Source organism: Fragaria vesca, linkage group LG7, assembly GCF_000184155.1.
Source record: "Fragaria vesca subsp. vesca linkage group LG7, FraVesHawaii_1.0, whole genome shotgun sequence".
Classification (NCBI taxonomy): Eukaryota; Viridiplantae; Streptophyta; class Magnoliopsida; order Rosales; family Rosaceae; genus Fragaria; species Fragaria vesca.
The window spans coordinates 6,586,894-6,600,380 of NC_020497.1; the positions used below are offsets into that span (position 1 = coordinate 6,586,894).

At 38.0% G+C, this 13,487-nt stretch overlaps 2 protein-coding genes across 2 annotated transcripts; both read left to right on the forward strand.

The window, feature by feature from the left end:
- The first annotated feature begins 304 nt into the window (after positions 1 to 304).
- LOC101294897 (serine/threonine-protein kinase Aurora-3-like) lies at positions 305 to 2,268 on the forward strand. The gene is made up of 6 exons (XM_004308396.1): positions 305 to 511; positions 609 to 851; positions 952 to 1,047; positions 1,687 to 1,901; positions 1,985 to 2,057; positions 2,167 to 2,268. The coding sequence occupies exons 1-6, from the start codon at positions 305 to 307 to the stop codon at positions 2,266 to 2,268; spliced, it is 936 nt and encodes a 311-aa protein (XP_004308444.1).
- Positions 2,269 to 4,147: 1,879 nt separating this feature from the next.
- On the forward strand, positions 4,148 to 8,245 carry LOC101295181 (TMV resistance protein N-like). The gene is made up of 6 exons (XM_004308397.1): positions 4,148 to 4,638; positions 4,759 to 5,857; positions 5,976 to 6,251; positions 6,374 to 6,718; positions 6,872 to 7,468; positions 7,553 to 8,245. The coding sequence occupies exons 1-6, from the start codon at positions 4,148 to 4,150 to the stop codon at positions 8,243 to 8,245; spliced, it is 3,501 nt and encodes a 1,166-aa protein (XP_004308445.1).
- The last annotated feature ends 5,242 nt before the right edge of the window (positions 8,246 to 13,487 follow it).

Sequence of the window (13,487 nt, forward strand, 5' to 3'; positions counted from 1 at the left end):
GTAGTACTAAACCTAACGAGGTAAAAGCAGTTTGAACATAATATTTACAGATAAACTTTTACTATTACCAAGGCTAGAGGAAATGACTGGCCTGAACAGAAGAATAAAAAATGACTGTCACGGAGAGATTCTCTGGTAAAACCAAGAAGGTAAAAAACCAAAATTTAACCCCACAAGTAAACAATCGCCGGTAATTCTAGGTGGGTATTTAAGCCCGGGTAGCTACCTCAGAGCCATTTGTCACATTTCAGTTTTCGCGGTTCAGCAAAATTTCAAAAACCCAGAACCCCCATTTCGATCTACCATGGCAAAGAGGAAACCCGAACCCGAACCCGAAAACCCAGAACCCCAGAAAACCCTAAACAGAGGCGATTCGGCGGAGAGAGATACCACACCCGAAAACCCAGAAGAGTCGCCGGAAACCCGAAAGTGGTCCCTGAACGACTTCGAGATCGGAAAGCCGCTGGGCAGAGGCAAGTTCGGTCGGGTCTACGTGGCCCGGGAAGTCAAGGTAATCGAATCCCCAAAATCCCCAAATCCAATTTGGGGAAAATTTTCAATTGAAAAAAAAAAGAGCAAGGGTTTTGAATAATTTTAGGGTTTTACAGAGCAAATACGTCGTCGCATTGAAGGTTTTGTTCAAGAAGCAGATAGAGAAGTACAACATTCACCACCAGCTGAGGAGAGAGATGGAGATTCAGACCAGTCTGAGGCACCCAAACATTCTGCGTCTCTATGGCTGGTTTCATGATGAGGAGCGCATCTTCTTGATTCTCGAGTATGCTCATGGCGGCGAGCTTTACGGGCTTTTGAGGGAGAATACTTGCCTCACTGAGAAACGAGCCGCCACTGTAAGTTGTCTCTAAAACCCAGAACCCATTTTCTGATTGTGTTTATGTTTTCTGTGTTTTGGGAAATTGATAAGTGTTTTTGTGTTTGTGGGGTGGGTAGTATATATTGAGCTTGGCGCAAGCTTTGGTGTATTGTCATGAGAAAGATGTGATTCATAGGGACATAAAGCCGGAAAACTTGTTGCTTGATCATGAGGTATGTTTAAGCTTTGCCCTATTCAACTGTGCTGTTGATTTTGTACTTTTTTTAGCTCTGGATTCTGGTATATGGATTATATTAGAAGTAGGAAGATTTTGCTCTTTACTTGTATGCTGAAATATGTCCATCAATGTTGCCATTTCATAATCCCAAATAGTATAAGCAATATTATATGCTTAGAGTTTTATTTCTTTACTCAAAATACTTCAGATGCTGATTGTAGTCCTTTGGGTAAAAGAGGAAACAGATCTAAGAATTTGCTTTTGAGTAAAACTTGACTAGAATGTGATGTTCATTTGTTCCCTTAATGCAAACTACGCCTGTTTTTGTCAATGTATGTTCTGAACCTCTTATTGTTGACATTTGTAGTTCCCTTTTTTGTGTTTGAGAAACAGTTTTGAGCAAAGTGTTCCTTTGACCTTGTTCTTGCAAAGTGTTAATTTCAATTTTTTTTTTATATTGTACGATGTTATCCGTTTACATTTTCAGGATGATTGAGATCAGCGGATAGCGGTCTTGTGTTTGATAAATATTTGGTTTATCGGCCTGCACTTGCTTATGTATTTATCATTGAACTCGTTGGGAACCTTTCATGGAACTATGTTTAGCTAATTGATTACAATCTGGTTTTTGCAGGGTCGATTGAAAATTGCCGACTTTGGCTGGTCAGTACAGTCGAAAAACAAGAGACACACCATGTGTGGAACTCTGGATTACTTAGCTCCAGAACTGGTGCAGAACAAAGCTCATGACTACGCAGTTGATAACTGGACCTTGGGCGTTCTTTGCTATGAGTTTCTCTTTGGTGTTCCTCCCTTTGAGGCCGAAAGTCAGAAAGACACATTTCAGAGGTATGACATAAGAACTTTGTCTATCTGTTTTGATTAGCACGATCTGAACCATATATGGGATAACGAGCTTGAATTTGATGCAGGATAGTGAAGGTTGACCTGAGCTTCCCTGCCACCCCTCAAGTTTCTGCTGAAGCCAAAGATCTCATCACCAAGGTAAGTTTGTTCATGACTGTGTTCTGAATGAAAGGTCTGTGATTGAAATTCCAGTAGTTGGTGCCTTGGTGGTATTTGTTTCCATTACCTTCAATTTAACTCTGTGCAGCTTCTGGTGAAGGACACCTCAAAGAGGCTCTCTCTTCAAAAGATCATGGAACACCCATGGATTATTAAGAATGCAGATCCTACAGGTATCTGCAATAACTAGCTTTCGCTAACTATGATCCTTCTTGTCCATATCTTTGAAGAGTTTGGAAGGTGTGAATTACATCCTAATGGTGTATATTTTGGTCTATGTCATCACCAAGAAGCAGTGTGTTTTCTATTATGGTCACCAACTCTGTGGTTCATGTATCATGTTCATGCCACGAAGGCAAGAACAGCTTGTATATATAGCTAGTGACACTACCTTTTGTGACCGTCTATTCTGGGTTATTTAGAACTTAGTAATTTGTAGAAGCATGAAAAACGCTCTAAACTGTTAGAGATAGCGATTAACCCCTTCTAGTCTTCTAGAAAGATATAACTTGCTTGGCTGTTGGTTACATTTATAACTGGGTTCCAAACGACCATCAATCCTTTTAAGAAAAAACCGGTCAGATGGTAAAACATTGTATCCAGCTTGTCCCTAAGTAGATGTCCTTTGTCATAATGGTGTTTTCTTTTCTGTTGTTCAAAATAGTTATCAGAAGAGTAAGGATACAAACTTAAGTTTGTGTAGATTATTGCTGTATCTAGTCTTAGTTACTAGGCTGTACAAAGGGTCAATAGTTCTATATAACTGATGGTAATTCCCTTCAAAATCAATGGCCCTGAAAGGCAAAAGTTAAATGAATACAGAGGAAACAAAACAACTAGATGTTAATTAGTGTTTCACTTCTTCAACAGTCTTCACACAGTGCATCAGGATAGTTCCACAGAAAATGACCAATCCTGAAAATATAATCCAAAAACAAATCCATTTTATCCAGTTACTACAATCAGAACAAAAAAAAAATGTAAAAACAAGAAGCAAGGGACAAGAACCATAAGATCTACAAAAAGAAGAGAATAAACCGTGGTAAGCACCCTAGAGGTTGAAGACAAACCATTATTCCTGCACTTGGGGAGACTTGAAATGCAACAGTTGTATTCTGTTTTAATTGAGTTCTATCTGCACGAACCTTCAAACAACGTCAACCCAAACTTATAGCACTGGATACCATTTCAAGCTTCCTCAAGAGTCGGATCAATGGCTTCTTCTGAGACAGTTCTGGTGGGGAGATGAACCTGTGTTATAGGTATGGGATAACAACTATGTTATGCAATGCATTCTCATTTGGTCCCTTTGCTATTTAATGTTTGGTTAATGTGATCATTCAGTCTGCTTATCACTTCACGGCGACTGTTTTAGGAAATTTGAACAGGAAAGGTTCATAACCTTACCTCTTCTGGTATATATTATTCTTTGACATAGGTTCAGCTAGTCTTGCTTTATAGCTGTTATGATGAGTTGCACCACAATTGCAAGAGTATGTCCTCAGATACTCAGAGTCATATATTGTTTATAATCTTCTGCAATGCCTTTATTTATATTTGGTCATTTTAATGCCCGGTAGAGTGTAGACAACTAAATCTTCAGGCACTGATGTTCAGTTAGGTTGTTCATTCAACTCGAGTGGTTCCTGTAAACCACCAAAGATGATCTCGAACTTGGCTACCTGCTGGTTGTGGCCTTCTTCTGGTCATTAGGAATCTAGGATAAGAGTTACTTGATGTTCCCTCTAACTGCTAAATGCTATGAAAATCCATTCCCATCTCATGCATTTGATGTATCTCTTTATATGTAAATATATGAGCACAAAAGAAAATTGAAGCAGATGGGACATGGTGTCCCATTAAACAAGGAGTTTCCCACATGGGTTCTAGCTCTGTAACTACGAGCTGATATAGGAGAGTCAACCAAACTTATTCCATGCACCTCTTTGGACGACTATGACTATTCATTCTTTAGTCTTCAGCTCAGTTTCACACACACCTTAGAAAGAGTAGACCAAGACCTCCATTTTCAGATCCACTTTCTCTTTCTCTTTCCGTTTCGACTGAAAATGATGGAAGACGATGAGTTCTGGGCTTGGGAATCCTATGTTCCTCCGCATTGGAAGTACGATGTGTTTTTGAGTTTCAGAGGGGAAGACACCCGAACCACTTTCACAGACCATCTCTATCACCAACTGTTGTGGCGAGGAATCAGGACTTTCCGGGATGACCTTGGAATTGAGAGGGGGTCATCCATCTCTGCAGAGCTCTATACTGCCATTAAAGACTCGAGGTTTGCCATTGTTGTTCTCTCTCCAAACTATGCTTCCTCCACCTGGTGCTTGGATGAACTTGATATGATCCTAGGATCCCGAATGGGACTTTGGCCTGTCTTTTATCATGTTGAACCTTCTGATGTTCGAAAACAAACCGGGCCTTTCGCCAAAGCCTTCACTAAACATGAGCAGGACTTTAAGGGAGACATGAACAAGGTGCTTTGCTGGAGAGCTGCTTTGACAAATGTGAGCAATGTTGCTGGATGGACTACTTCACAAGATAGGTAACGTACTGGACCTTATTCATATAACATCATTTACAGTGTCAGAAACTTATGAATACTTGAATTTTGTGCCTAAATTCATGTTCTATTGATGACTACGTATTTTTTTATTGCTTATAGGTATGAGACTGAGCTTATCAAAGAAATTGTAGACTCAGTATCCAGAATAGTGCATCCCACATTCACATTGTTAGATTCGACAGAGAACTTGTTCGGAATTGGGTCTAGATTAGAGTATATAGACTTGCTTTTATTTACTAGCATAACTGATATTCGCTTTTTAGGGATATGGGGGATGGGTGGGGTGGGCAAGACAACAATAGCGAGATTAGTTTATGAGAGAATTTCCTGTAACTATGAGGTTAGTTGCTTTCTTGCTAATGTTGGACAGCAATCAGCAATACGCGGTATAGTTCATCTACAAAAACAACTTATTTCCCTTGTTTTAAAGGAAAACGTTGCACAAGTCTGTGATGCTTACAGTGGAGCTGCTATGACAAAGAATCTCTTATGTAATAAAAAGGTTCTTCTTGTTCTGGATGATGTGGATCAATTACATCAACTTGAAATGTTGGCAGGAAATAAAGATTGGTTTGGTCCAGGGAGCAGAATTATCATTACAACAAGAGATGAACGTCTGCTAATCGAACATGGTATAGAGAAACTGTACCAGCTCCAGCGATTAACTGACGATCAAGCTCTTCAGCTCTTTTCATGGAAAGCCTTTAAGAAGTGTCATCCAGAAGAAGATTATCTGGAACTGTCCAAATGTTTTATAGAATATTCTGGAGGCCTTCCATTAGCTCTGAAAACTCTTGGATCTTCTCTGTATAAGAGAGGTATTGATGCTTGGATCAGTACGTTGGATAAACTAAAGAAAACTCCGAATAAGACCATTTTTGAGACGCTCAAGATAAGTTACGATGGATTAGATGAGATGGAAAAGAGAGTTTTTCTAGATGTGGCATGCTTCCATATGGGCAAGTACAAGGAGCGAGTAATTGAAATACTGGATAGTTGTGGCTTTGCCTCTCGTATTGTGATAGACATTCTAGTGGAGAAATCTCTCTTAACTATTTTAGATGACTACCTGATGATGCATGATCTGATACAAGGAATGGGATGGGAAATTGTTCGTCAAGAATCTTATGAAGAGCCTGGTCAACGGAGCCGATTGTGGCTTGATAAGGACATCTTTCATGTGTTCATGAAGAATACTGTAAGTACAATTAGTTTATGAACAACATCATAATTTCTTCGGACAACACACACACATGTACATATATATATATATGCATGATTATGGAATTAATGTTTCCTGTGTTCTTATGTATTAGGGAACAGAAGCAATTGAAGGAATAGTCCTATGTGTGCCTGAAGTTGAACAAGCATACTTAAATCCTGAAACTTTCTCTAAGATGTCTAAACTAAAGTTGCTCCAAATTCATAATTTGAACCTATCTCCAGGCCCCAAGTATCTGTCTAATTCCTTGAGATTTCTGGAATGGAGTTCATATCCTTTGAAATTTCTCCCGCCAACTTTTCAACCGGACAAACTCACGGAACTTAGTTTGCGTCATAGCAAAGTTGATCATCTTTGGAATGGGAAAAAGGTAACACCCAGTTGAATGAATGGCAGTGTTCAATATTTTTATTTGAATATATATATATATATATATATTTATATATGAGGTTTACAGGAACCGATCATTCTATCATTTGTAATTATGTACAGGACATGGGTAACTTGAAGTACATTGATCTTAGTTTCTCCGAAAATTTGATCAAGACCCCAGATTTCAGCGGCATTCTGAATCTTGAGAGATTGGTTCTTGAAGGCTGCACAAATGTAGTTGAAATTCACTCATCTATTGCATTTCTGAAAAAGCTTAAAATTTTGAACTTTACAAGTTGTAAAAGTATCAGGAGTCTTCCGAGTGAGGTACAAATGGAATCTCTTGAAGTTTTTATTCTTTCAGGCTGCTCAAGACTGAAGATTATTCCAGAATTTCTAGGACCAATGAGAAATTTGTCAATTCTTTCTTTAGATGGGACAGCGATTGTGGAAGCACCTGCATCAGTTGAATGTTTGATTGGCCTTATTTCACTTGATCTAAGAGATTGCAAAAGTCTTTTGCGTCTTCCTAGTGGCATCTGTAGCTTGAAAGCTCTTAAAAGTCTCAATATGTCTGGATGCTCAAAACTTGTTAATTTTCCTGAAAGCTTGGGGAAGATTGAATGCCTGAAGGAGCTTGATCTAAGTGGAACTGCACTAAGTGAGCTTCCATCCTCCATTGTTCTTATGAAAAACTTGGAGGTGTTATCTTTTCGCGGATGTAAAGGCCCGGCACCAAAACCATGGCATTCTTTTCTCCCTTTTGGATCATTTCAAAGAAATTGTCCCGAGCCTATGAGGGCTCTAGTGCTGACTTCTTTAAATGATCTGTGTACTGTGAGGAAACTTGATTTAAGCGACTGCAGTTTTTGTGAAGGAGCAATACCAGATGAGATTGGTTGTTTGTCCTCTTTAGAAGAATTAAATCTTGGGGGAAACAATTTTGCCAACCTTCCTGCAAGCATTAGATGGCTCTCTAAGCTTACCTTTTTGAACTTGGAAGGCTGCAAAAAGCTTCAGCTATTGCCAGACCTCCCATCAAATGAAGAACTTACTGTAACAACCGATGATTGTTCTTGCTTAGAAATATTACCTGATCCACCAAAGCTGAGCAGAATGAGTTGGTTTTCCTTTAGATGTCTGAATTGTTACAAATTGGTTGACAGTCAAGGCGGCAACAACATACCATTTTCAATGCTAAAGCGATTCCTACAGGTATTTTCTCTCTCTCTCTCTCTGAGTTTCTCTGTTTCTCTCTTTCTTTCTCAGCTGTTTGATAGTGACTCTTATGTGCTACAGGGAACCCTTCCTTTTATTATTCACAGCTTCAATATTGTTACTCCTGGAAGCGAAATTCCCGAGTGGTTCACTAATCAAACTGCAGGAGATTCACTTGTTGTGAAGCTACCTTGTAAACCAAGCCGTAACAACTCGGTGGGGTTTGCTCTCTGTGTTGTTTTTGAAGCTGAAGAAAATCGAGCTTCCATTGAACTTGATCATTCAGGAGGTAGTCATGCATGTGGAATTAAATGTCTTTCCAAAGTACAAGGATCATTGTCGACCTCTTTGCTTGTAAAAGGGCTTTTTCATCATAAAGTTGGCCAGGTTCTGTCAGATCACCTTTGGTTACTATATGCATCTTTCAAAGACTATGATCCTAGAAATTATTGGAAAGGAAGATTCTATGAGATAGAGTTTTCATTCAAAACCTTTTGTTCTATGGAAAGCAAGAAGTGTTTGAAGCTGAAGAAGTGTGGTATCCGTGTGGTGGATAAAAAAGATGTGGAAGATCTCAACCAAACAATGAACCAAGCTAACAGCAATTTCTCTTTTGACAAGGCTATGGATGACCTCCATTGTGAATTTGAAAAGTCAGCGAGTGTTCAAGGTAACAAAGTTAAGCACACAATTGAACATTCAGATGAGGCAGGAGAAAGTGGAAGTGGTATCTCTGCCATGCAGTCACTCAGCAAAAGACTGAAACACGACTAAGTTTCTTGTGCCTGATTTAATCATGCAAAGCCTGGACTGAAAGTGTATGAATGACTGTAAGTTTTAACATAATTTTGAGAACTATTGACTATCTGAGAATTTTGGTCTGTGTGCTCATATCCTGGCCAGCTTGGATCTTGCATTTTCTATTATCAGTTGTTGAAAAGTTATACTGTGATTAGTTTGTTACTGTCAACTTTCATGTCTCAAATCCAAAGTCCACACATGAAGTTGAATATATGGAACTACTGCTTGTAAAGACTATTACCGTTGCTGCCTTGCATGTGAATAAAGTTTTGCATCCTGAGGTGACTACGAGAGCGTATTCAGCGCACCCGGGTGCGCTGTATAATTTTCAGGTCCAAAACAACTTTTTCCCTCTTTTCCGAGAATCCAACAAAATTTGGCTTATTGAACATTACCTTTTTTTTTTTTTTGGGTTTCCTTATGAAAGAAACTTTATTTGTTGCTGCTAATTTTTCTCACTGGTCTCGGAATGAGGCTAAGCAGTGGCATATTTATCAAGTTACGATATTTTTGTTGTTATTTTTGACTATGAAATGCTATGGAAACAATTTTGATCTCATGTATCTGATGTATGTCCATGTCCTTGTATGTTTACCAGGTAACACCACAATTAGAAGACTATCAGAAGGTATTGAGCGTAACCAGGCCCTTCTTAAGCAAAAGGAAGTGGGAAGAGCTTCAACAATGGGATGAGGACTTGGGATCTAATTGAATTCCTCAATTATAGAAATGGAAAGATCAATGCATCAATGCACAGGAGATAGACTGCTGCTCTTCAGACATGCTCAGTTTTTATTGTATAATGTGTGATAATGATTTATTTTATTTTTTTTGAACGGAGTGAGATAATGATTATTGTAACACATGATATGAATTATGAAGTATAAAGAGGGCAAGTATTTCACTCTTATCCAGTTCTTTTTGAAAGATTTAAACTTCCTCAGTTTAGACCACTGTAATCAGCGTGAGCAAATGCAAGTTTGAACGATGGAATCAGGATGTTAGCTCTAACTTCATGGCTCTATTAGCACTCACAAACTCACAACGAGTTATATCACATTATCACCGATGCACGCTTCTGTTTAGTTGCCACTAAGAGAATGCAACAAAACACAGTAGTAATGAGGGAAAAAAAAGACGAAAGGAAAGGTTAACTTGAGCTATCAGAACTCAGAAGAGATAAATTGATTTTGATAAGTTTGTCTTGGCATTATTCATAACAATTTCAAAAGAACATGTACTCAGCAAACACAACTGGTAACTAAATATACATTCATTTATGTTATCAATGAAACTGAATTACAACATTTACAACAGCAATAGTAGAAACTAAATAGAAGATTACATTAGCACTTTAGCAGACTATTCAACTAAATCACTACATATCGACTACTATATGGCAGCTGCAGTGGTGATTACTTGGTCCCAGTGATTAGGCTTGTTCATCAAAATCCACAAAACACGTCTCCATGCTCCATTTCTTGAAATCTACATCACAATTTCCTTGCAGAAGGGAAGTCAATGAACAATACTCCTCAATAGGAAAATCCAATGCTGCAAGATCATCATCATTGCAAGATCCCGTAAGATTAAAATTATCATCAATGTCAACTGCTGCTGTTGCTTGTTGATCACCAGCGGAAGAAGGAGAAGTCAGGTCATCGAGAGAAGGAAGCTTAAGGGAAGTCAATGAACAATTCTCCTCAATAGGAAAATCCCATTTTGCAAGATCATCATCATTGCAAGATCCCGTAAGAATAAAATTATCATCAATGTCAACTGCTGCTATTGCTTGTTGATCACCAGCGGAAGGAGAAGGAGAAGTCAGGTCAACGAGAGAAGGAAGCTCAAGGGATGTTGATGCTTCTTGATCACAATCCTCAAGTGGAGGAGGACAAGCCGTGAAAAATTCATCCAGAGAAGGAAACTCAAGGGATGCTAATGCCTCTAGATCACAATCCTCAAGTGCAGGAGGACAGGCCATCACAAAATCATCAAAAGAAGGAAACTCCCATGATCCAGTATCGACATCCTTGAAGAACTCGAGAACATAATCAACATTGTCAGGTTTCTGCTGTTGAATGTGCACTGTGGGAGTGGTACCAGATTCGCCTTGCCTATTTAGTGAATCAGAAAAGTCTAGTTGTCTCACAACTTTTTTCCTTTTAGGCTTCTTATCCTCCAATTGATCAATTTGTTGGCGTTTCCTCTTCTTTTCTTTTGGAATGTCTGATGATATTGACAAACATGGTGCTTTGTACCTCTCATTTCGTCGAAGTAGCAAAACTGCACCCTCATCAACAAGGCTTGTGAACTCCTCCAAATACCACTCCCCATGATGCACAGAGCCTTCGTTAACATATCTGAGTTTCCTCTTCTTCCCAATTCGCTTTGGCTTTCTTTCTTGATCGGCCTCCCCTACATCTTCATACACAAATTTGGCAGCCTCCTTTTGGTTCCATGTTCCAGACCCAACTCTTCTATCAAAGTTGCAACCCCTCCCCTTGGAGCTCAGCCTCTTCATAGAGGATGCATAAAAGTACAACAAGTCAGGCTTGTTAAAAGCCGCAGAGTACCTCTCCCAAATTTCCCAAGGCTCCTCCTGACCAAACAAATCACAATCATAAACAATAAAATCCGGAGCAATATTTAAACCAATAAAATACCTGATCAATTGTGATTCCGTAGGGCGGAAAAAAATCCTCATACCTAATGGTAGAGTCTGATTGAAATCTTCAACACAAATACCAGATAATGATTTGTGTTGCCGCTCGTTTCGCCGGAGACGAAAAATTGCACATGACTTGTGTCCCTCCACAGTACTAGTGTACTCATCCAAACACCATTGCGCATTTTGGTCCGAACCTTGGTTCAGATATTTAAGCTTCCTCTTCACCCCAATTGCCCTGCCCTCGTCCTCATCAGCGCACACAATCTTGAACGGCTCCTTCTGAGTCCAACTACCACCCCCAATTGTTCGATTGATCCTCGAACCGCCGTTAGGGCTCAGTTTCTTTAGGGCCGGCATGAAGAAATAAAGCTCGTCTGGGTTGAATTGGTTTCGAAACCCTAGATATTTGTCCCAGATTGCCCAGGGCTCTTCGTGGCCAAAGAGATCACAATCGGTGATGATGAAATCCGGGGCCAAGTCTTGGAGAAGGAATTGCATGAGTTGTGAGTCCGTTGGGTTGAATGTGATCTGGGTACCCAACGGCAGCGAGGAGGCCATCGTTGAAATTGACGGCTCCGACGCCGCGAACCCGCCGGAATAAGAGACAGATGAGATCGACATTGGGATCGGAGAGAGAAAGTAGAGAAATTTGGGAAAGAAAATCGATTCGTTAGGTTTTTGAAAATAAGGGCTTTCAGAGAAAGAACAGAGAGAGAGAGAGTCGTTGATGTTGGGTTTAGGCTCGCAATGTCCTTTATTTAAAGACGTTCAACGTGACTGTTTTGCCCCTGGGTGTTCCAATCGGAACAATTGACGTGTCAATTATGCCCCTCAGTCAGCGCCTTTTACTCTTTTTTTTCCTTTTTTTTTTTTGGTTTACTATTTTTTTTTGTTCTTTTTTCGATGAGAAAGCATATTTTCTTTATTTTTCATCAGAGAAATTTTAAATACATACTCCAAATAACTTAATACACATCCTTAATATTTGATATTTCAAATCAAATTTGATTGGAGAAATTTTAAATACACACTCCTAATCTTTTAATACACACCTCTATTATTTTATGTTTCTATTGAGATTTTATAGGTAAGCTAAATGATCAAAACAAACATCTATTATTAAAAAAAAAAATCACGCTAGAAGTATTCTTTTCAATCTTCTACCCTAAAATCGTCGAAAGCACGTCTTCTCCCTTAACCCCAACTCTTCTCCACAATTCATTTGGGTTATCTTTTTTATTTTATATTTTATTTTATCTGTATCAGCTTTATTTTAATCTTGCATATCATATTGTCATGTACTACATCTATCATGACATGTTTTATCAAATAACTAGCTAGCTATGTTTATTGGCTACTTTACTTCTACAGTGCTACTAGCTTGTGAATTTTGAAAATTTGTATTGGTGATTTAGAGTTGGGATATAACAATAATCATTTGATTATACATTGAACAATGATAGTCAAAATTTTTTAGCAAAAATTAGACGAAATAATATGTAAAAAAAGGCACCAAATAGTACATATATTAATTATATTAAATAATAGAATATTTCATAAATTAAGGGTATTTTAGACAGTTTGGGATGTGTATTAAGTATAATACTGAAATGAAAAACTTGATAGGTGGTGTATTAAGCAAGGTGTGTGTATTAAGATATTAGGGGTGTATATTTAAAATTTCTCATTTGATTGATATGTTAAATGAGGAAAAGAGGCATGTGTAATACACCTTAAAATATTAAAAACAAAGAACTTTATATTTAAAAACTAATAATGTGAAATATTAAACAAATTAAAAACAAAAACTTATTTTTGGAAACTTATGAAGTGAATTATTGAACAAATTAAATTTTTAACTCTAGCATAGAACAAAACAAATTAAATTTTTAAGACCGAGAACTTATCTAGAAAATTATTAAAGTAAACAAAACAAGTTTAAGGAAATTTGGATAATCAATTAATTTCTTTTTTGTCCTTAAAACACTACCAGGACAAGCACTTTAGCCGACCAGTTAGCTTAATTCGTCGGCTAAGATTTCGTCAGGAAAAGGTCGTCTGTGATGACTTTAGCCGACGAAAAAAAAAATTTTGTCGACTATAGTCCCGCAGTTTAGCTGACGAAAAACATGTCGTCGGTTTTTTTTCCAAACTTTAGCCGACGAAACAATTAAAATATTCGTAGGCTAAAGTCTGTAATAAAAAAATTTTTCCCAGACTATAGCCGACGAAATATAGTATGTTTCGTCAGCTAAACCTTATAAAAAAATTTAAAAAAATAACTATAGCCGACGAAATATAGTCTGTTTCGTTGGCTAAACCTTATAAAAAATTTTAAAAAATAACTATAGCCGACGAAATATAGTCTGTTTCGTCGGCTAAACCTTATAAAAAAATTTTAAAAATAACTATAGCCGACAAAATATGCCATAATTCGTCGGCTAAACCTTATAAAAAAATTTAAAAATACTATAGCCGACGAATAAACCTTTAAATATCGTCGGCTAAAGTTGCTGGTTTTTGAAAAAAAAACTGCAGAAACTT

Excerpts from the sequence above, each read along its gene's own strand:
- LOC101294897 (XM_004308396.1), top strand. The coding sequence starts at position 305 with ATGGCAAAGAGGAAACCCGAACCCGAACCCGAAAACCCAGAACCCCAG. Across the intron at positions 852-951 it reads CTGAGAAACGAGCCGCCACT|TATATATTGAGCTTGGCGCA; the intron begins GTAAGTTGTCTC and ends TGGGGTGGGTAG. Across the intron at positions 1,048-1,686 it reads ACTTGTTGCTTGATCATGAG|GGTCGATTGAAAATTGCCGA; the intron begins GTATGTTTAAGC and ends TGGTTTTTGCAG.
- LOC101295181 (XM_004308397.1), top strand. The coding sequence starts at position 4,148 with ATGATGGAAGACGATGAGTTCTGGGCTTGGGAATCCTATGTTCCTCCG. Across the intron at positions 5,858-5,975 it reads ATGTGTTCATGAAGAATACT|GGAACAGAAGCAATTGAAGG; the intron begins GTAAGTACAATT and ends CTTATGTATTAG. Across the intron at positions 7,469-7,552 it reads TGCTAAAGCGATTCCTACAG|GGAACCCTTCCTTTTATTAT; the intron begins GTATTTTCTCTC and ends TATGTGCTACAG.